Raw genomic sequence first — 19,987 nt, forward strand, 5'->3', positions numbered from 1 at the left:
TCTCGCGAGAACTCCGCTCGCTCCGCGCCATTACTTAGTGCTGGCAACATGGCGGACACGTCGGGGCTTCATCTCGCGAGAGTTCCGTGCCAATATTTAGTGATGGCAAAGATGGCGGCTGCGTCAGCGTCACTCCGTGAGCGGTATGGGCGCGGCCTTCAGGGGTCGAGCCGAGGCGCCGGACGCCCGTTCCCGCGGCCGCGTTTCGCTGTGGGCGCCCCGGGCGGAACCCTGCAGGATACGGCCGCCTGAGGCCTCCCAGCCCCTCGGGGCGCCCGCCGGGGCCCTCCGTTCCCACAGACCCGAGGGAAAAAACCCTCAAAAACCTCTCAAAAAAACCGCGAAGTGGGAAAAGCAGCGCCGCGTGCGGCGCTCCGGGCCCGTCAGACCCCGGGGAAGTCCCGGCCCGGCCCCGAGCCCCACCCCGCGCCCATGGGCTCGGCCCCGCCTGGGTGAGGCCGCTGCGCCCGGCCCACCTGTCCGACAGGTTGGAGTTGGGCCGACTCGGAGCGCTCCGCAGGCCGCGGCCCCGCCGCCCTCAGCTCCGCTCCGTGTAAGTGCCGCCCGCGTCCCCGCCATCGGGGCTGCCGAGCACGGAGCTCAGCTTGGGCCCTGAGCGCCTTCTGGGGGGGGGGGGGACGGGGACGTTTGCAAGGGGGAGCGGGATTTTCCTTGTTCCCATCCCATGGCGCGGGGTGGGCTGAAAACTGGGACTCCCGACGCAGAGTGGGGGATTTGTGCCTCAGGGCGCTGCTCTGCGCAGCTCCTCCCGCCCCAGAGCCCCCCTTGGCCTCCAAAGGCAGCCAACGCAGCCCCTCAGCCTAACTCTGGCTTCCTGCTATGGGCCTGCCTGCACGTCCTATACTGATATCTCTGCTGCTTCTTGGCATTGGAGCCGCACGGCCCCCCCTCAGCCAGACACCCTGGGGCACTTCGGCAGGGTGAGGGCAGTTCCTCTGCTGTCCCTGTTTGGCAGCGTGGCGGGTGGAACCTCCTTGTTGTTGCCCGGCCGTGCACGTAACCCCAAGCCTCTCATTTCTGTCATCTTTTCACCTGTCCCCATTCTTCTTGCACAGGGTGAAGCCGGCGGGGATGGGAGCCTAATCCTGTCCTGACACCCTGAAATACGGAAGAGCTGCTTCCCAACCCCTGGCAGCACTGAGCGCGCCGCCCCATGGCTGCTGCCGACCCCACGCTGCCCCTGGAGGAGGTGGCTCTGCTGGAGCTGGGGAAAGCGGCCCCAGATGCGGATCCTTCAGCCCCAGATGATCATCGCGGGGATCCTGATGCCACCCTGCTGTGGGACCAGCGCCAGCATGGCGCGCGGGGGCAGCCGGAACCCACAGAGACCAAAAGGCGCTCGAGCCCCGAGGGGGCCCATGATGACCCTGAAGAGGGAACTCCTGCTTGCCCCCCCCCTGAGGCTGATGGGGAGGGAGATCCCGGGCTTCCCGTGATGGCAGCGCACGTCTTTGTGCCCATTGACCCCCACTGCATCGAGCGGACACCCGGGGAGCAGAAGAAGAAGCAGCAGCCCATCCCGCAGCCCTGGGAGGAGGGCAGGGGGGGCTGTGTTCCCCCCAGGGACGGACCCAACAGCGTCCTCCCAAAGCAGGCCTTCCTCCCTGCCGGCCCCTCGCATTTCCGGGGCCCGCTGATCTTTGAGGGGCAAGCAGCCAAGCCGCCAGCCGAGGGGCCGTGCCGCTCCTGTGCCGGGCTCTGCAGCAGCGCCACCCTCAAGGCTGTGGCCTCGGTGGTGGGGGCTCTGTTCCTCTGCCCCTGCCTCATTTACGGCGCCTACATCTTCCTGCCCTTCGACGCGCCGCTCCTGCCCACCGTCAGCACACGGCTGGTCTACACGCTGCGCTGCGCTGCCTTCGCCACCGTCCCCATCGTCCTGGGTGAGCTGCTGGGCCCGAGTGCTGGGGGCGGGGGTCACCCAGGGGGCGGCGGGCAGAGCCGGGGCTGAGCTCTTCGCTGCTCCTCCCACCCTGCTGCGTCTCACCAGCGCACCTCTCTCTTTCCCCCCCCCCCCAGGGATGATCGTCAGCGGCATCTCACGCCTCTGCTCCTCGGCGCTGGAGCCTTTTGGAAAGCTGCAGCGGGAGGTGGAGATCCATCGGACCTACGTCTCCCAGTCCGTCCAACTCTTCATCCTCTACTTCTTCAACGTGGCCGTGCTGGCCACATACCTCCAGCAGGAGCTCCTCAAGCTCATCCCCCTCTTCACAGGGCTCTTTGCCATCTCCCGGTAAGCATTTCCTTCCCCCACATCCGGCTCACAGACAGCTGCGCCGTGCCCACACCGGGGAAGGGCCGCTTTGTCCTCGCCCCATCCCGTTTCCCGCAGCAGGCTCTCATTGGGCCCAGCACCCCGAGCTGAGCCCCCCGCCCCCCCTGCAGGCTGATCTACTGGCTCTCCTACGCCTTTGGACGCTCCTTCCGCGCCTTCGGCTTCGCCATGACCTTCCTGCCCCTCCTGGCCATGCTGCTCTGGAACCTGTACAACATGTTTGTCCTGGAGCCTGAGAACCTCCTGGCCGTGGCGACGGCGAAGCCCGAGGAGAGCTCCCGGCAGAGCAGGGCCAGACTGCGGTACTGGGGCTGAGCCTCCCTGCAAGCCCTGGGTTGGGGGGCAGATCCCGGGGCTGCACTTCTTCCGTGGGTCTCCCAGCGCACCCCCCATGAGGTGGGGAGCAGGAGGATCAGTGAGCTCAGGATGAGGGCGGGGGTTGCCAGAGCTCCTCCTGGGACCAATAAAGCCCTTCAGCTGAACGGCTCCGCGGCTGATTTGGGGATGGGGGGCGGGGGGGGATTCTCCCGGTCCTTGGTGGTTGCGCGGCCGACGCCACCCAGCGTCCCTCCTCCACTCCTTCCTGCTGGCGGAGGTTCAGCACGGCCTCGCAAACCGGTCTGCCTGGTGCCCTGCCCCGGGGAGCGGCTCAACGGCCGAAGGTTTGGGGCTGCCGCGCTGGGACAAATCGGCGTCCGGCCGCACCGGGGCGCCCCGCAGCTCTCCGCGCTGAGCTCCTCCAAGCTGGGCTGCCGCTGCCGGCCTTCACAGCTCCGCTTCCACATCCCTCACGTAAAGGCAGAGCCCTTCGGCCCCGATCTGCCCCGCATCCCACGGGGAGGCGCTGCGTGGAAGGTGAGCAGGAACGGCTCGCTGCCGGCGTGGGTTCGGGCCGCACCAAAAGCCGCCCCTGAATTCGCACGGTGCAGCGCTGCCCCAGGAAGGCAAATAAAAGGAATCCCTTTTATTTGGTCAAAGACGAGTCAGTGGTTGAGGACACGGAGGTGAGGCAGCACTGCCACCAACCATCGCTGCAAAAGCGGAAGGGCGGCAGCTCCTGCTGTCAGCCGGGGTCTCCCGATGGCTCCAGCAGGAGGAACGGTCCTGAGCCGACTCTCGTAGCGGCAGCCTTCAGCACGAGGTGCCCCCCAAAGGAGGAGGATGCCGGGGATCTCAGCCCCTGGCAGCGTGCATCAGAAAGAAAGGAAGCACCGCCCTCAGCGCAGGCAGCAGCACAGAACGTGGCACGGCAGCACGAGGGGGGGCCGCCGCCGGTGCCCCCAGAAGTGAAGACGGCAGCAGCTCCGATCGCTCCCTGCTCCCCGGGCCGAGCGGCAGCTCAGTTGATGGGCTCGTATTCGCTGTAGCGTCTCCTCCTGGCACAGAGCAACGCGGCAGCGCCCAGCAGGAGCAGAAGCAGCGGGGCGCCCAGCGCTGTGGCCGCGATGGAGACGATGAGGGGAGAAAAAGTGTCCTCGGGTGGCGGCCCGAAGCCCAGCAGCGCAGACCTGCAAGCAGGGAGCGAGACGGATCAGCTGCACGGAGCTCTGCGTAGTGACGGGATGAGGGGGAATGGCTGAAAACTACGAGAGGGTTGGTTGAGAACGGATGTTAGGAAGGAATTCTTCACTGGGAGAGCGGGGAGAGGCTGGGACGGGTCTCCCCGTCCCAGTTCCGGGGACGGGGACCGGGGGGGCTGTGGGTGTCCCCTCCCCGGGGCCACGGGGCTCCGAGCGGCTCGGTATGCTGGGAGCCGGCCCTGCCGGCAGTGCGGCTGCAGCGAGGCGATCGATGGGGTCCTTTCCAACACCAAGCGTGCTGCGATTCAGCGGTGGTTCCCTCCGTGGCTTTCAGGCCGTCACGGCAGGATGCTGCACCGAGCAGGAGGCGCCATCCCACGGCCAGCGGGCGGTGAGGAAACAGCGCAAACCTCCGCACTGCCGCGGGCAGCAAAGCACGCAGAGCCGCGGGGCTGCGAGCGCGGAACCCCCCGCCCAGAGCCCCGCTCTCACCAGCTCAGGTAGCGCTGCTCCTGGTAAGCGCCGCCGTCCTCGCCGCCGAAGGAGACGTTGATGGCGCTGACGCTGTAGGCGCCGCCCGCTCCGTCCCCAAAGTAGGCGCGGACGACGGCGGAGCGGAGCCGGGGGTCGCTGGCAGCACGCAGCCCTCCGGCGTGGCACTGGATGCCGTCCGCACGCGTTGGGTGCCGTGAGCCGTACGCCGTCGCCTTCCATTGCAGGAAGCTGAGGGCAGAGCTGCCGTTCTGGGACTCCGCCACCAGCGAGAGCGTCTGGGGAGGGGGAACGGCGATGTGACACGGAACGTACGAGGTGTGCAGTGTGACACAGCACATACATGGTGTGCAATGTCACACATACACACATGGTGTGCAATGTAACACAGCACATACATGGTGTGCAATGTGACACACATACATGGTGTGCAATGTGACACAGCACATACATGGTGTGCAATGTCACACACACACATACATGGTGTGCAATGTCACACATACATGGTGTGCAATGTCACACATACATACATGGTGTGCAATGTGACACAGCACATACATGGTGTGCAATGTGACACATACATACATGGTGTGCAATGTCACACACATACATGGTGTGCAATGTCACACATACATACATGGTGTGCAATGTCACACATACACACATGGTGTGCAATGTGACACACATACACACATGGTGTGCAATGTCACACATACACACATGGTGTGCAATGTCACACACACATACATGGTGTGCAATGTCACACACACATACATGGTGTGCAATGTCACACACACATACATGGTGTGCAATGTCACACATACACACATGGTGTGCAATGTCATTTCCCATTTCAAGTGGTGCCCAGGGCTCGGTGCTGGGGCCCATCTCCTTTAATATCTCCCTTGATGACCTGGATGAGGGCGTTGAGGGCGCCCTCAGTTTGCAGATGGCACCGAGCTGGGAGGTGGTGTGGATCTGCTTGAGGGCAGGGCGGCCCTGCAGAGGGATTCAGACAGGCTGGGCTGAGGTGAACGGGATGAGGTTCAGCAGGGCCAAGTGTCGGCTGCTGCACTTTGGGCACAACAACCCCATGCAGCGCTGCAGGCTTGGGGATGAGCGGCTGGATGAGTGTGAAGAAGAGAAGGAGCTGGGGGTGCTGGTTGATGCTGGGCTGAACAGGAGCCCACAGGGTGCCCAGGTGGCCAAAGGGCCAACGGCATCCAGGCCTGCATTGGAAACGGTGCAGCCAGCAGGGGCAGGGAGGTGAGCATCCCCTGCACCCAGCTCTGGGGAGGCCGCACCTCCAGTGCTGTGTTCAGTTTTGGGCTCCTCACTGCAGGAAAGACATTTGAAGCCCTGCAGCGTGCAGAGAAGGGCAAGGAAATGGTGAGGGGTCTGGAGCACAAAGATGAGGAGCGGCTGAGGGAGCTGGGGTTGTTCAGCGTGGAGAAGAGGAGCACAGGGGAGACCTGACTGCGCTCTGCAGCTGCCTGAAGGGATGCTGGGGTGAGGAGGGCTTTGGCCTCTTCTCCCAGGTACCAAACAGGACCCGAGGAAACGGCCGCAGGTCGCAGCAGAGGAGGTTCGGGTTGGACGCGAGGAGGAACTTTTTCTCTCAGCGGTCAGGCGTGGAACAGCCGCCCAGGGAGGTGGGGGAGCCGCCGTCCCTGGCAGCAGCGCTCAAGAGGCGCCTGGAGGAGGAGCTGCGTGATGCGGTTTGGTGCTGCTGGCGGCAGAGGTGACGGCAGGGCGGTTGGACCGGACGATCTCACGGTTCTTTTCCAACCTTGTGACTCTATGATTCTACGAGCCGTGGTCGGGGACACCGCACCCCACCCCTGCGCCCTCACTGCCACCGAAGGGACGGCGCCCACCCCGCGCTCACCTCGAAGATGGTGGGGGTGTATTCGTCGTCGATGGAGCGCGCCGAGCGCAGCCTGGATGCCGCCCCTCTCTCCTGCACCGTGGTCACCTCCAGCACAAAGCGCGAGCCGTTGCCCCGCGGGGCCGCCCCGGCCAGGACGAATTCCACTTTGGAGCTGTTGGCCGTGTGCAGGAGGCCGGGCGGCGCTCCGTCGCGCCCGCCGCTTCCATAAGCCGTCACCTGGGGGAGGTGTGGGTCAGAGGGACGGCAGGGAGCGACGTCCCTTCTCCGGAACGGTGTCCCCGTCCCGCCGGCCGTACCCGGAACGCCAGGCTGCCGTTGGAGAAGCTGCCGCCGGGATCGGAGTTGGGGACGCCGCGAAGTTCGGCCGTCAGCGCCGTGTGGTTCACGGTGCGGTTGATGCTGTCCCAGGAGAAGTCCGACAGATCGTACGAGGGGTAGAAAACCGCCTCCGAGGCATCGGCCTTGCTGTACTCAAACAGCTGCGGGAAGGAAGGGGAGGGGGCTGGGAAGCACCGCAGGGACCCCCTGCTCTTCTGATATCCGTCGGCACCGCTCAGACCCCCCCCAGCCGTCGCTCCCCGGGGCTCTCGGCCCGTTGCCAGCAGGCAGCGCTCAAAACCCCGGTCAGCTCTGCACCCTCCTCAGGGCTCTCCCTGCAGCTCCCGGTTTGCCCGCTGCTCCGGCTGTGCCTTCCTCAAGCAGAGCAGAGCAGAGCAGAGCAGCACCTCCCAGCCCTGCTGGCCCTTCTGCAGGCTGTGCCCCCAGGGAGCCATCAGCCTTCTGGGCCACCGAGGCACACGGGTGGCTCGTGGGCAACCACTGGTCATCTGTCAGCCAACCAGGACACTACTGGCCTTCGGGGCCACCAGAGCTGGTGCCACACCGCTGGCTCGTGGTCAACCGGGACCCCCAGGACCTTTTCTGCAGGGCCCCCCTGCAGCAGCTCAGCCCCACCTGTACCATTGTATGCAATTGTTCCTCCCCACACTATGGTCCCCTTCTCACCCCTGCCAACCCCCCCTGGTTTGCAGCACAGGAGATGCTCCGGATGTCATCTCTTCACGTCTCTGGGAATTACTGTTGGGACCCCCAGAGGCTGTCTGCTCTCCCTCAGCAGTGAGCAGGGACACCCACAGCCCCCCCCCCCCCAGTGCTCACAGCCCCATCCCCAACCTCAGCTCTGCTGGAATGGAGCACACAGCTTCTGTATGCATCCATGCAGCCTTGTGTCACGGCCTCCCCACTGCTGGGAAGACCTCCACACAGCTGGAACCACCTCCCCCCTCTGCTCCTTGCCCTGCTGCAGAGCCCGTCCCTCTCCCACCCTTCCATCCTGCAGGCAGCTCTCAGCTCTCCAGAACTCTCTCCTCTCCAGGCAGCACAACCTCAGCTCCCCACCTGCAGTAGTTGGGGGGGGGGGATTCCATCCCAGCCCTCATTTCTGCGGCCCTCCAACCGTCTCCCCTGCACTGAGAACTCCACCTCCAGCTGAGGCATCTCAGAGCAGGGACTCCTCCTCACCCAACCCCGCATCACCGCGCGGCTCCGCGTGGCGTTGGGGCTGCAGGACTCATTCAGGAGCAGGAAGAGGGGACCCACCAGCACCCCGCACACCTGGGGCTCCTCTCCTCCCACCCATACCTTGGTGAAGACAACAGCAGCCGCGTGCACCACGCTGCCGGGCGGCTCGATCCACACGGCGCCGGCGGGCGCAGGGGACAGCAGGCGGCTCCAGTCGATGGACAGAGCGCTGCTGGGGCTGCTTGTGGCCACCAGCAGCACCGAGGGGGCCCCGATGCTGCTCCACACGTAGTGCAGCGAGTCGCCGCGTCCCACCGCTCGCACGTGCAGAACGTTGACCGAGGAAACTGAGGAACCGTTCCAACCGGGGTTGTACTGCATTGATACCTGTGGGATGGATGGGCCGAGGTAGGGATGGACAGACAGACAGGGGCAGGGATGGAGAGAGGTAGGGGTGTAGGGACAGACGGACCAAGGGAGGGATGGATGGATCAAGGGAGAGACAGACTGGGGTAGCAGTGGATGTGCTGAGAGAGGGATGGGTGGAGGTAGGGATGGACAGATGTAGGGACAGATGGACTGAGGGAAGGATGGATGGACCAAGAGAGGGACAGACAGACTGGGGTAGGGATGGGTGTAACGAGAAAGGGATGGATGGAGGTAGGGACAGACAGGGGTAGGGTCAGACGGACTGAGGGAGGGAGGGATGGAGGCAGGGATGGACAGATGTAGGGACGGATGGACAGAGGCAGGGAGGGATGGATGGACCAAGGGAGGGACAGACAGACTGGGGTAGGGATGCATGGGGGCAGGGATGGACAGAAGTAGGGACGGACCGAAGTAGGGACGGACCGAGGGAGGGGTGGATGGAGACAGGAACAGATGGACAGAGGTAGGGATGGACAGACAGAAGTAGAGACAGAACAAGGCAGGGACAGAGGCAGGGCTGCACACAGGAAGGAAAGGAGGGAGGCAGGACAGGGATGGATGAAGGCGCAGATGGAAGGACTGAGGCAGGAACAGAGCGAGGCAAGGACGGACAGAAGAAGGGACAGACGGACCGAGGCAGGGACGGACAGACGGACGGACGGGCGCCGCGATTCGCGGGATCGGGGAGGACGAAAGGCCTCGAATGTCACCGCCTCCCGGCTCAGCGCTCCCCGCTGGGAAGGGAAGGGAAGGAAGGACGGACGGACGGACCGACCGATCGCCGCCCCCCCCTCCCGTACCTCCCGTCCGCCGACCGCCGCCGCCCCCAGCAGCAGCAGCAGCAGCAGCGCGCCCAGCGCCGGCGCCGCCATTCTCCTTCCGGTGCAGAACATCACGTGACCGCCCCCCCCAAGGTGCCGCGCCTCCCGGAAGAGGACGCTCTTAAAGGAGCCGCTCCCCTCCCGAGGTGGGGAGGTAGAGGACCCTCCGGGTGCGCACCGTTCACCCGCCGAGCGCAGAGCCTTGCTGAGAAACGGGGCTAAAACTCCCTACAACAACTTCAGTACGGGGAGCCAAAGGCGGCTGAAAGGCAGCTCAGAAAACGGGGTAATGGGGAGCGGATGCGGAGCAGGAGAGATGGGGAGCAGGCAGGGGACACGAGGACACGTGAAATGGGGGACAGATGGCAGAGACGGAGGGAGGGGAGCAGACGGGGCTCGGGGACAGACAGCTCACGGCTGTTCACAATGGAGCCCCGCGGGGTGCGATGCCTTTTATTGTTGAGGCAAACTGCAAGGAATTACAGACTTAAATTAAACACCAACAGCTCCCCCCCGTGCCCAGGCACTGTGTGTCCCCGTCACCACGTTCCCATCCCACCCCCCAAACTTCGGGCAATTGACTTTGGGACCCTTTGCTCCAACTCGGGATGGGGGAGGGGGGGGGGAAACAGCAGCCCCAGATGTGGCCCCACGGCCCCACTACTCCTGGGCTGCTTCAGTGGGTGCTGGCGCATTGCTGTGCTCTTCGCCTTTCTTTTTGTGTCCCGACACGATGTCATCGATGCGGAGCAGGAGGACGGCGGTCTGCAGGGAAAGCCCACAGTCAGAGCAAAAAGCGAGGGATGGAAGCACACAAGGGCAGCCCTCATCCCGCAGAGCAGCAGCTGCGAGCATCAACGTTTCCACCCAACCGCCAGGAAAGGACGGCAGCCCCCAGCGGTGACCCAACCCCAGGGAGCAAACGCTCACGCTGGGCTGAAACTGAAGGCACCGCAGAGCTGAGCTGCGCCGTGCTGTGCTGCCCTCCCAGCGCTCATCCTGCACCAAGCAGTGACGTTCCCTGCCCAGAAGGAGACACAGCAGACACTCGTCGTCGTCCCCCCTCACTCCCCCCCCCTCCTCACCTCCACGGCCGTTTTGTAGGTCTGCAGTTTGACGGCCAGGGGCTCCCAGACCCCCAACTCCTTCATGTCAGCCAAGGCTCCGCTCTCCCCGTTCACCCCCCACGTCTGGCTGCCCTCCTGGGTGTGCTTGGCCTGCAGGGAGGGCAGAGAGGTTGCTGAGCACGAGGGAAAGGTGAGCGCTCGCCTCTCCCAACCTCAGCACTGACAGAGGAAGCTTTGAGCCCTGCCCACCCCCAGGGGTTCATCGTTGAAACAAAGCACTGAATTCCACATTCGGCTGCGGTACAACTGCAATCCCGACAGCTGCAGCAGGCAGAGGGGTTGGAACCCCTGCTGTTGGAGGGGCTGATCCTTGGGGTCCATTCTATGATTCTGTGGGTCCCTCCACCAAACTGGAACCTGGGAGCTCCATCTCAGTTGAGCCCAGAGAGATCCAAGCCCACCGGGCTACTTCTGGTGCACGGAACCTGCTTTAAGCAGGGGGGAAAGGGGGTCTTCCAGTGGTCCCTGCCAACCCCTACAGCACTGCGACCACGCAAAAGAACGCTGCAACTGCTCAAGAGCTGCAGGCTCAGCCTGAGGAACTGCCCCATAGGAACCAGAGGGAGGAAGGAGCAGCCCCATAGGAACCTGGGGGCAGGAGAAGCGACCCCCCGGGAGCCGGTGGGGTGGAAGGAGGTGCCCTACAGGACCTGGGGGGAGGAAGGATCAGCCTCCATGGGAGCTGGGGGGGCAGGAGGAAGAGCTCCACAGGAGCAGGGGAAAGGAGCTGCCCCACAGGAGCCACGGGGCAGCAGAAGCAGACCGGAGGAGCTGCCCCACAGGAGCCAGGCGCCTCACCCGCAGCGAGGTGAGCACACGGATGGTGCTGGCACCGCAGTTCTGGATGAGCGTGCGTGGGATGACCTCCAGCGCCTGCGCCACGGCTCTGTAGGGCCACTGCTCCACCCCCGTCATGCCTTTGGACTTCTCCGTCAGCGCGTGGGACACGGCCATCTCTGCAGCCCCTCCTCCTGGCACCAGCTGGGGGTCCACCAACACGTTGCGGCACACCTGCATGGCGTCCTGCAGGTTGCGCTCCACCTCCTGCAGCGGGGGGAGGAAGAACAGCAGTACTGAATGCAGAGTGCTGATGCAGGAGCCCGGCTGGGGCGGCAGGAGCCCGGCTGGGGAGGCAGGAGCCCGGCTGGGGAGGCAGGAGCCCGGCTGGGGAGGCAGGCAGTGCATGGAACTACCACCGCTGACAACAACATCAGCAATGACTGACGCCAGGCACGGAGGGCAGAACTCACCGCCAGGATCTCCTTGCTGGCCCCACGCAGGACGATGGTGCAGGCTTTGGGGTCCTTGCATTCGGTGATGAAGGCAAAGTACTCATCTCCAATCTTTTTCACCTCGAACAGCCCGGCGCCGGTGCCCACGTCCTCCTCCCGCAGCTCATCGGTGCGGCTGACGATGCGGGCCCCGCAGGCCCTGCTCAAAGATGGGGACGGAGGGGGACGTCACGGGGTGACAACTGCCAGCAGCGCCCCCAGGGAGCGCCCTGCAGCGGGATGAACCTCACCTGGCAATGCGGTTGTTGTCCGTCTTCCTCACCCTGCGGACGGCGCTGATGTTGGCTCTCATCAGGTAGTGCTGGGCCAGGTCTGAAAGCGACGCGTGCGCCCCGGTCAGGGGTGGGCAGCGCCCTCACAACGCAATGGGGGCCGCTAAAGGAGGGGGTGCGACGCCGTTACCCGAAATGCCCTTCTCGGTGATGACCAGGTCGGGCTTCACCCTCAGCAGGTCCTCGCAGATCTGCTGGATGTATTCCTCCTCCATCTGCAGGATGCGCGCAAAGTCCTCCTCCCGTGTAATTTCAATGTCGGTCTGCAGGGGAAGAGAAGCATCGCTCAGAGCCCGGCCCCGAGCTCACGAGTCACAGCATCACAGAATGGCAGGGCTTGGAAGGGAGCTGCAGAGCTCATGCAGTCCAACCCCCTGCCCAGCCGTTCCTACAGCAGTCGCACAGCTCGGCATGCAGGCAGGTCTGGAACATCTGCAGAGCAGGAGACTCCACCACCTCCATGGGCAGCCTGTTCCAGTGAGCAGTGGGACCCATAGAGACACACTGGGACCCATAGAGACACATTGGGACCCATAGAGATATGTTGAGACCCATAGGGACACATTGGGACCCATAGGGACACGTTGAGACACATTGGGACCCATTGGGACCCATAGAGACACATTGGAACCCATTGGGACCCACAGAGACACATTGGGACCCATTGGGACCCATAGAGACACATTGGGACCTATAGAGACACATTGGGACCCATTGGGACCCATAGAGACACATTGGGACCCATTGGGACCCACAGAGACACATTGGGACCCATTGGGACCCATAGAGACACATTGGGACCTATAGAGACACATTGGGACCCATTGGGACCCATAGAGACACATTGGGAGTCATAGAGACACATTGGGACCTATAGAGACACATTGGGACCCATTGGGACCCATAGAGACACGTTGGGACCTATAGAGACACATTGGGACCCATTGGGACCCATAGAGACACGTTGGGACCCATAGAGACATGTTGGGATCCATTGGGATCCATAGAGACACATTGGGATCCACTGTGACCCATAGAGACACATTGGGACCCATAGAGACAAGTTGAGACCCATAGAAACACATTGGGACCCATAGAGACACGTTGGGACCCATGGAGACACATTGGGACCCACAGAGACACGTTGGGACCCATAGAGACACATTGGGACCCATAGAGACCCATTGGGACCCATAGAGACACGTTGGGACCCACAGACTCCCCCCCTCCCTGTTCCATCGCTCCTCCCCTCACTGCACAGCCGTTCCTTCGCACAGTGCTGCCCAACTTCCTGTGCTCCATTTCCGGCCGTTTCCCCTCCTCCTGTCTCCACTCCCCACTGAACAGAGTCCATCCTCGCCGTGCTGCCCCCACACCTCAGATATTCACAGACCTGGATCAGCTCCCCTCTCAGTCTCCTGTTCTCCATGCTGAACAGACCCAGCTCACTCAGCCTCTCCCCATAGCACAGATGCTCCAGGCCCCTCGCCATCTTCCTGGCCCTGCGCTGCTCTGTTCCCAAGAGCTCCCTGTCTGTTTTGTGCTGGGCAGCCCAGAACTGGACGCAGGGCTGCAGATGAGGCCTCACAGGGCAGAGCAGAGGGGGAGCATCGCCTCCCTCCACCTGCTGGCCATGCAAGGCACCCCAGGACGCCATGTTGGGCACCCTGCTGCCTCATGGCCGACCCGTTCCCCTACCCCACCTCTGGGGGAGCGCTGGTAGAGCTGGAATTTTTGCTAATGAGACCCGTGCAATTAACAGCAATTAACATCGGCCCAGCCCCGCCATCCCGCTCACCTGGCTCTCTCCTTTCTTGTACTCCAGCGAGCAATCCAGCAGCACGATGCGGGGGTTCTTGATGAGGCGCCGCATCCTGGGGTGCGTCACGTCCTTGTTCACCATGATGCCACGCAGCACACACGAATCCTCGCTGAAACCACCTGGGATCTGACAGAGAGAAGGGAGACGTGCCGAGATCCACCTGCAGCACCACAGCTGCACGGCTGCGCTCCCAAAACACACGCAAAGCTGCCCCCAAAGCTGCCCCCAAAGCTGCCCCCAAAGCTGCCCCAAAGCTGCCCACTCAGCACACGCAACCCATAACATGAGCTCATAGCTGACAGCACCGAAGAGGACGGAACAGCAGAGCAGGCTGAGCAGCAGACCCCAGTTACTTCCCCCCTCAGCATCCCAGCATCTCCCACCCAGCACAGCAGCACCCAGAGGCAGCAGCTCAGCACTCACCTTCTCCACTTTGGCGTATTTCTTGATATCGATCTCCTTTCGGCCATTTTCCTCCAGCTCCACCGTCCTGACGGCGTCCAGAGCGATGCTGCAGGCCAGCTCGGACCAGCGGTTGATGGCTTTGGTGTTTATGGCGCTCTTGATGATTTTCAGCATCATCTCTCTGTTGTTCACATCCACCGGGGTGCTGTGGGACAGGAAGGGCTGAGCAGCCAAGCCAGCGCTGCTCCAAGCCACAGCTGAGCTGTAATTTGTGCCACCCCCCCCCAGCTCTGTGTTTTATCAAAGCAAACCCCTCTGGGCTGTGCAGAACCCACAGCCCTCCTCACCACCTCTATAGAAGCACGGATGTCGGGCATTGGGAGAGACCTGGAAAGGTCACCCGGCCCAACCTGGGCTCTCTGGGCAGCTCAGCGCCACCCTTCCACCATGAAGGCCAGACCAGGAGCAGGATCCTGAGAGAGCACCAAAGCCATGCTGCCATCCACAAGGGCTGCAGCACAAAGCTATGCTGCTATGTCAGCAGCAGCGAGGGCAGAGGGGAAAGAAGAGCCCTCATAAATGAGCTGATTAATAAAACTTCAAGGCTTCGATGACATTCAGCCCCTCTGCGAGTTCGTGTCGCAGCCTTTGCAGAAGTGGCTGAAAAAACAAACAGAATGGAGAGCGCAGCGTGGTGGAAATGTTACAGAGCCCCACTTTCATTGCTGACGAGCCAGAGCAGGAGCAGGATCCTGAGAGAGGCAGGCTGCTCCAAAGCCATGGCATCACCCACAAGGACTGCTGACACCCAAAGGAGCAGGGGGTGCAAGAGAGCCTTGCTGGATGGGGTTGGACTTTGTAAGGACAAGAAACTGAAGGACCTGCTGTGTGGTGGCTCTGGCCGGAGCTGCACAGAGCCCTCCTGCCTGCAATCAGTCATTTCTGCACTGCTGGCTCTGCTCCGTTATTTTGACCTGGGTGTCCTGGTGGACGACAGGTTGCCATGGGGCAGCAGGGTGCCCAACATGGCGTCCTGGGGTGCCTTGCATGGCCAGCAGGTGGAGGGAGGCGATGCTCCCCCTCTGCTCTGTCCTGTGAGGCCTCACCTGCAGCCCTGCGTCCAGTTCTGGGCTGCCCAGCACAAAACAGACAGGGAGCTCTTGGGAACAGAACAGCGCAGGGCCAGGAAGATGGCGAGGGGCCTGGAGCATCTCTGCTATGGGGAGAGGCTGAGTGAGCTGGGTCTGTTCAGCATGGAGAACAGGAGACTGAGAGGGGAGCTGATCCAGGTCTGTGAATATCTGAGGTGTGGGGGCAGCACGGCGAGGATGGACTCTGTTCAGTGGGGAGTGGAGACAGGAGGAGGGGAAACGGCCGGAAATGGAGCACAGGAAATTGTGCACAAATATGTGCAAGAACTTCTGTACAGTGAGGTGAGGAGCACTGGAACAGGCTGCACAGGGAGGTGGTGGAGTCTCCTGCTCTGGAGAGGTTCCAGACCTGCCTGGATGCCGAGCTGTGCGACTGCTGTAGGAACTGCTTTGGCAGGGGGTTGGACTCGATGATCTCTGCAGCTCCCTTCCAACCCCTACAATTCTGTGATGCTGTGATTTTGGCTGCTTTTTAAACCACTCGTTTGCATTTTTAAACAGCGCAAAGCTACGCCGCCACGTCGGCAGCAGCGAGGGCAGAGGGGAAAGAAGAGCCCTCATAAATGAGCCGATTAATAAAGCTTCAAGGCTTCGATGACATTCAGCCCCTCTGCGAGTTCGTGTCGCAGCCTTTGCGGAAGCGGCTGAAAAACCGAACAGAACGGAGAGCAACGAAGAAAAGCCAAGGGATGAACTGCCTGCGACGCCCGATGCTGACGGACGGCACCAGGGCGGCACCAGATGCACCTATGGGGAGCAGGATTCCCAAAGCAGCCTCCTGGAAGGGCCGAGCACAGCGCTTTCCTCCCAGCCCGCACCGCCCAACGGCCCGGCTGTCGGCACAGACGTCCTCCTGCTCGAGCGAGGGCCGGCAGCAGCACCGCGCCGCGTTCTGCCTCGCGGCTCTGCCTGCGTGAGCACGGAGATGCGAAGGAGCGGCACGAAAAAGGCGCCGCGCCGCAGGAGCTGCAGGACAGACGGAGCGCCGGAGCAACCGCTGCACAGAAGCGAGCGCTGCAGTTGCTGCGGGACGCGGCAACGGCCTGAGAACAACAGAGGGCACCGACAGAGGGGTCCTGCCCAGCGCCGGGAGGGACGGCAGGCTGCGCCGGAAGGCGTGGCTGAGGCGGCCTGGCACAGCAGAGCCACCGAAATGGGAGGCGCTGGTGGACACCGGGTGCGGAGAGGGAGGAGAACCTCCCTGGACCTCCTGCAGCCCCCTTCTAAGGCGCCTCGGGGCGCCTTCAGCCTTCTTGGCTGCCTCCTGTCCTCCCGCTGCCCACCACCACCCCCAGGTCCCTCTCCCCTCCGCTGCTCTCCAGCACCCCGCTTCCCAACGCGTTCCGGCACCCAGCCGTTCCTGTCCACACACCGGGCTCTACGCTGCCCCTGCTCCACCTCATCCCCTCTCTCCCCGGCTCTCCAGCCTGCCCGGCTGTCCCTGGGTGGCAGCACAGCCCTCTGCCTGTCGGCCTCTCCTCCCAGTTCCGGGCCACCACCTCCGATGCACTCGATTTCCTCCCCCCCGTTGCTGCTGTGTGCACCGAGCAGCACTGATCCCAGCACCGACCCGAGGGACCCCGTTGGATCCGGGCTCCCAGCTGGATGGAGGTGGTCTGATACTCTACAGCTACCCAGCTCCTCTGCGAAGGCTGGACTGACATTTGCTCTCCTTCCCTCCTCAGGCAGCTCTCCCATCCCCCACCACTTACCAAAGTGGCTGAGCAACGTCTGCCAGCTCCCTCAGCACCCATGGGTGCATCCCATCGGGACCCACACATTTATGGACGCCACGGCACTTCAGCTGCTCCCTGACCCAGGTGCACTGACCTGATCTTCTTCAGGACGTGGATCATGTCGTCCAGAGCCTTGCGGTAAGCGCCGATGATGACGGTTGGGTGCATTTGCTGCTCCAGGAAGTGCTCAGCAACAGAGAGCATCTCTCCAGCTGCGGGTGGGGGTCCAGCGTTAGGGTCCCTGTGCTCCCACAGCATCACTGTGCTCCACGCAGGGACAGCACAGCTCTGCCAGCACCGAGCCCCACCGACAGCTCTGACCCACCGCTCCTCTCCTTTCAAATCCCCAAACCCCAGTTTTAGGGCTGCAAATAACAGCCGGGTCTCCCGCAAGGCGTCCCCAGCCGGCTTTGCTACGCACACAATAAACCTCAGGGGAGGTTTTGTGCCCCCCTTACCAAGGATAATGACAGACGTGGTCCCGTCCCCGACCTCCTCGTCCTGAGTGCGGCTGATCTCAATCATGGACTTGGCAGCGGGGTGCTGCACTTGGATCTGCAGGGGGTAAATGCTGCTCTGTGCTCTGGGATCTCAGCACCGCTCCCAGCGAGCCGAGCTGCTCTGCGCAACCGCAGCACAGAGATTTGCTTTCCTTCTGGGAGCAAACAGAAATTCCTTTCCCCTTTCCAAGCACAAAATCCCTCCCTTATTTCCAAGGGAATCACACCATTCCTCTCCCCCAGCTTTCCAGCCCTTTCCAATCCCTACGATGCTCTTCCGGTGCCATTTGCGTTAAAACAAACCCAACAATTTCTTGGCCTATTTATCCAGGGCAGTAAAACAAAGCGTGGACTCCTCAGATTCCGATGACAACCGCAGTGGGCACAACCACAACCCCTGTGGTCCTACAGGAGCTCAGTGAGCGCTCTGTGAGCAAACCCACCTCCTGGAGAGCCAAACCCGCCTCCTGGAGGGCCAAACCCCCCTCCTGGAGGGCCAAACCCCCCTCCTGGAGGGCCAAACCCCCCTCCTGGAGGGCCAAACCCCCCTCCTGGAGGAGGAACGCTGTATAGGATCATTCAATGCCCCCCCACTGAGAACCCCATGGCCGCTGCTGATCCTCCAACCCCAACCCCAACCCCAACCCCAACCCCAACCCCAGCCGCCGTGCCCTCCCTCCCGGAGGCACTCACCTCCCTCAGGATGGCATTGCCATCGTTGGTCATCACAATGCCTCCCATGGGGTCCAGCAGCATCTGCAACCCGAAGATGAGCTCTGCTGGTGAGGACGCCCCGACGCGCAGCGCTCAGCCAGGGCGCAGCAGGGACGGCAGCAGCACTCACCTTCATCATCGCCCTCGGCCCCAGGCACGTCCGGATGATGTCAGCGATGGTCTGGGGGGGGACAGAAGGGAATCAGGGGACGCCAGGAGTCACAGAGCAGCCCTTCAGGATAAGCCCACGCCGCTCCTCCCCCGCTGCCCGCCTGCAATGGCAGCGCAGCTCCGAGCCCTCGGCGCTCAGAGGAGCCCCGCGCCGCCCAGCACCGACCCCCACGTTTCACCCGCTCAGATTTCACGAAGGAAAAGGGTTTTGCCATGGGTTCATGGGTTCAAACCCCCACCCCCAACCCCCTCCCCACGTTCCACCCATTGCTCTTCGTGCCGAAATCCCGTTTCACCCACTGCTTCCACTCCAACCTTCACTTGCACACAGCAGAGCACAGCACCTTTGCAGCAGTGATGTTCCCAGCCTGGACTTTTCTTCCAGACTCCCGTTTCACATTCTGACCTACAGGACACAGAAACAAACTGCTAAGAGCCGCCATCCCATCGTGCCCCTTCCAACCCAACTGCACGGCGATTCTGTCTTCTGGACCTACAGGATCCCTTCCAACACAACCACGCCGCAGTTCCTTGGCGCTGTGATTTTTAAGGTACAAACCGAAGCCATTCCATAGCTTTATGGTCTTCCAGGACCTTCCCAACCCCACAATTCCGTGGTTCTGTGGTTCTATGATCTTCCAGGACCCTCCCAATACAACCATTCTGTGATTCCGCGGTTCTACGATCTTCCAGGACCCACCCAACCCCACCAGGTTGTAACACTACAGTTCTGTGATCTTCCAGGCCTTTCTCCATCCCACCATTCTGTGATTCCATGGTTTTGTGATTTTTCAGATCCTTCCCAATCCGAGGCACTCAGTGGCTCTATGGCCTTCCAGGACCCTCCCAGCCCAACCATTCTGTGATCCCACAGTTCTATGGACTTCTAGGACCCTCCCAATCCCACTATTCTATGACTCCATCGTTCTACTGCTATTCTACCACTGCTATGCCACTGAGCTTCCAGGACCCTCCCAGTTCAACCATTCTGTGATTCCATTGTTCTACAACCTTCCAGGACCCTCCCAACCCAACCACTCTGTGGTCCCGTGATTCTGTCTTTCCAGGGGTCTTTCCAGGACCCTCTCAATCCAACCATTCTGTGATCCCACAGTTCTATACCCTTCTAGGACCCTCCCAATCCTGCTATTCTGTGACCCTGTTGTTGTCCACTGAGCTTCCAGGACCCTCCCAACCCCACCGCTGTGCCATCCCATGGTTCTACAGCCTTCCAGGACCCTCCCAACCCCACCATTGTGTGCTTCCATGGTTCTACGGCCTTCCAGGACCCTCCCAATTCAACCATTCTGTGATTCCATTGTTCTACAGCCTTCCAGGACCCTCTCAACCCCACCACCGTGTGACCACATGGTTCCGTGGCCTTCCAGGACCCCCAAAACCAACTGTGCTGCCATCCCACACTTCTCTGACCTTCCACGACCCCCCCAACCCCACCCTCCCGCGATCCCACATTTCTCTCACCTTCCAGGACCCCCCTCCCCCTCCCCCCCCCCCGGCGCTCCCGGTCCCGAGGATCCAACATGGCGGCGGGCGATGGCGGCAGGGATGCAGCGGCCGCCCCGCCACCCCGCGCACCCCCCACCCACGATCCCGTCGGCACCACGCGGTCCCCCGGGCACTCACTGAGCACGAGCACGGGGCGCGGGCCCATCATGGCGGCGGCGATGGCGGCGAACGAGAGGGCGGAACGTTCTGGAGCCGCCTCACACGGACAGCACTTCGCTCCGCCGCCGCAGCGCCTTATCCCCGCCTACCGGCCCGCCGGGACCAATCAGAGGCCGAGCGGTGGGCCGTGCAGCCAATAGGAAG

General features: G+C 62.6%; 4 protein-coding genes across 26 annotated transcripts; 1 reads left to right on the plus strand and 3 right to left on the minus strand.

The window, feature by feature from the left end:
- The first annotated feature begins 49 nt into the window (after positions 1-49).
- On the plus strand, positions 50-2,775 carry TMEM79 (transmembrane protein 79). Of its 2 annotated transcripts, none has more exons than XM_052676540.1 (4): positions 50-143; positions 1,077-1,901; positions 2,038-2,251; positions 2,404-2,775. In XM_052676540.1, the coding sequence occupies exons 2-4, from the start codon at positions 1,175-1,177 to the stop codon at positions 2,606-2,608; spliced, it is 1,146 nt and encodes a 381-aa protein (XP_052532500.1). In that variant the 5' UTR covers positions 50-143; positions 1,077-1,174; the 3' UTR covers positions 2,609-2,775. The 2 variants fall into 2 exon arrangements, with proteins under 2 accessions (XP_052532500.1, XP_052532499.1); XM_052676539.1 differs by lacking the exon at positions 50-143 and adding an exon at positions 212-553.
- Positions 2,776-3,242: 467 nt separating this feature from the next.
- Positions 3,243-9,282, minus strand: GLMP (glycosylated lysosomal membrane protein). 2 transcript variants are annotated; one of them, XM_052676538.1, is made up of 6 exons: positions 8,947-9,282; positions 7,838-8,104; positions 6,493-6,675; positions 6,194-6,412; positions 4,306-4,583; positions 3,243-3,801 (listed from the first exon to the last, which is right to left on the minus strand). In XM_052676538.1, the coding sequence occupies exons 1-6, from the start codon at positions 9,037-9,039 to the stop codon at positions 3,633-3,635; spliced, it is 1,209 nt and encodes a 402-aa protein (XP_052532498.1). In that variant the 5' UTR covers positions 9,040-9,282; the 3' UTR covers positions 3,243-3,632. The 2 variants fall into 2 exon arrangements, with proteins under 2 accessions (XP_052532498.1, XP_052532497.1); XM_052676537.1 differs by lacking the exon at positions 8,947-9,282 and having other exon boundaries at positions 7,838-8,882.
- A 105-nt stretch (positions 9,283-9,387) lies between these two features.
- On the minus strand, positions 9,388-19,932 carry CCT3 (chaperonin containing TCP1 subunit 3). The gene is made up of 14 exons (XM_052676536.1): positions 19,802-19,932; positions 18,502-18,563; positions 18,117-18,167; positions 17,966-18,028; positions 17,231-17,327; positions 16,867-16,984; positions 13,904-14,090; positions 13,457-13,606; positions 11,789-11,921; positions 11,617-11,698; positions 11,345-11,525; positions 10,893-11,138; positions 10,053-10,184; positions 9,388-9,732 (listed from the first exon to the last, which is right to left on the minus strand). Exons 1-14 carry the CDS (start codon positions 19,830-19,832, stop codon positions 9,628-9,630), a joined length of 1,638 nt encoding a protein of 545 aa, XP_052532496.1. The 5' UTR covers positions 19,833-19,932; the 3' UTR covers positions 9,388-9,627.
- LOC128077420 (uncharacterized) lies at positions 11,928-13,450 on the minus strand. 21 transcript variants are annotated; one of them, XM_052676548.1, is made up of 4 exons: positions 12,790-13,450; positions 12,560-12,579; positions 12,380-12,529; positions 11,928-12,349 (listed from the first exon to the last, which is right to left on the minus strand). In XM_052676548.1, exons 1-4 carry the CDS (start codon positions 13,313-13,315, stop codon positions 12,047-12,049), a joined length of 999 nt encoding a protein of 332 aa, XP_052532508.1. In that variant the 5' UTR covers positions 13,316-13,450; the 3' UTR covers positions 11,928-12,046. The 21 variants fall into 21 exon arrangements, 14 of the variants coding, with proteins under 14 accessions (XP_052532508.1, XP_052532519.1, XP_052532517.1 ...); XM_052676559.1 differs by lacking the exon at positions 12,560-12,579 and having other exon boundaries at positions 12,410-12,459; positions 12,810-13,450; XM_052676557.1 differs by lacking the exon at positions 12,560-12,579 and having other exon boundaries at positions 12,380-12,459; positions 12,810-13,450.
- Positions 19,933-19,987: the final 55 nt, after the last annotated feature.

Source organism: Tympanuchus pallidicinctus, unplaced genomic scaffold (assembly GCF_026119805.1).
Source record: "Tympanuchus pallidicinctus isolate F22 unplaced genomic scaffold, pur_lepc_1.0 scaffold152, whole genome shotgun sequence".
Taxonomy (NCBI): domain Eukaryota; kingdom Metazoa; phylum Chordata; class Aves; order Galliformes; family Phasianidae; genus Tympanuchus; species Tympanuchus pallidicinctus.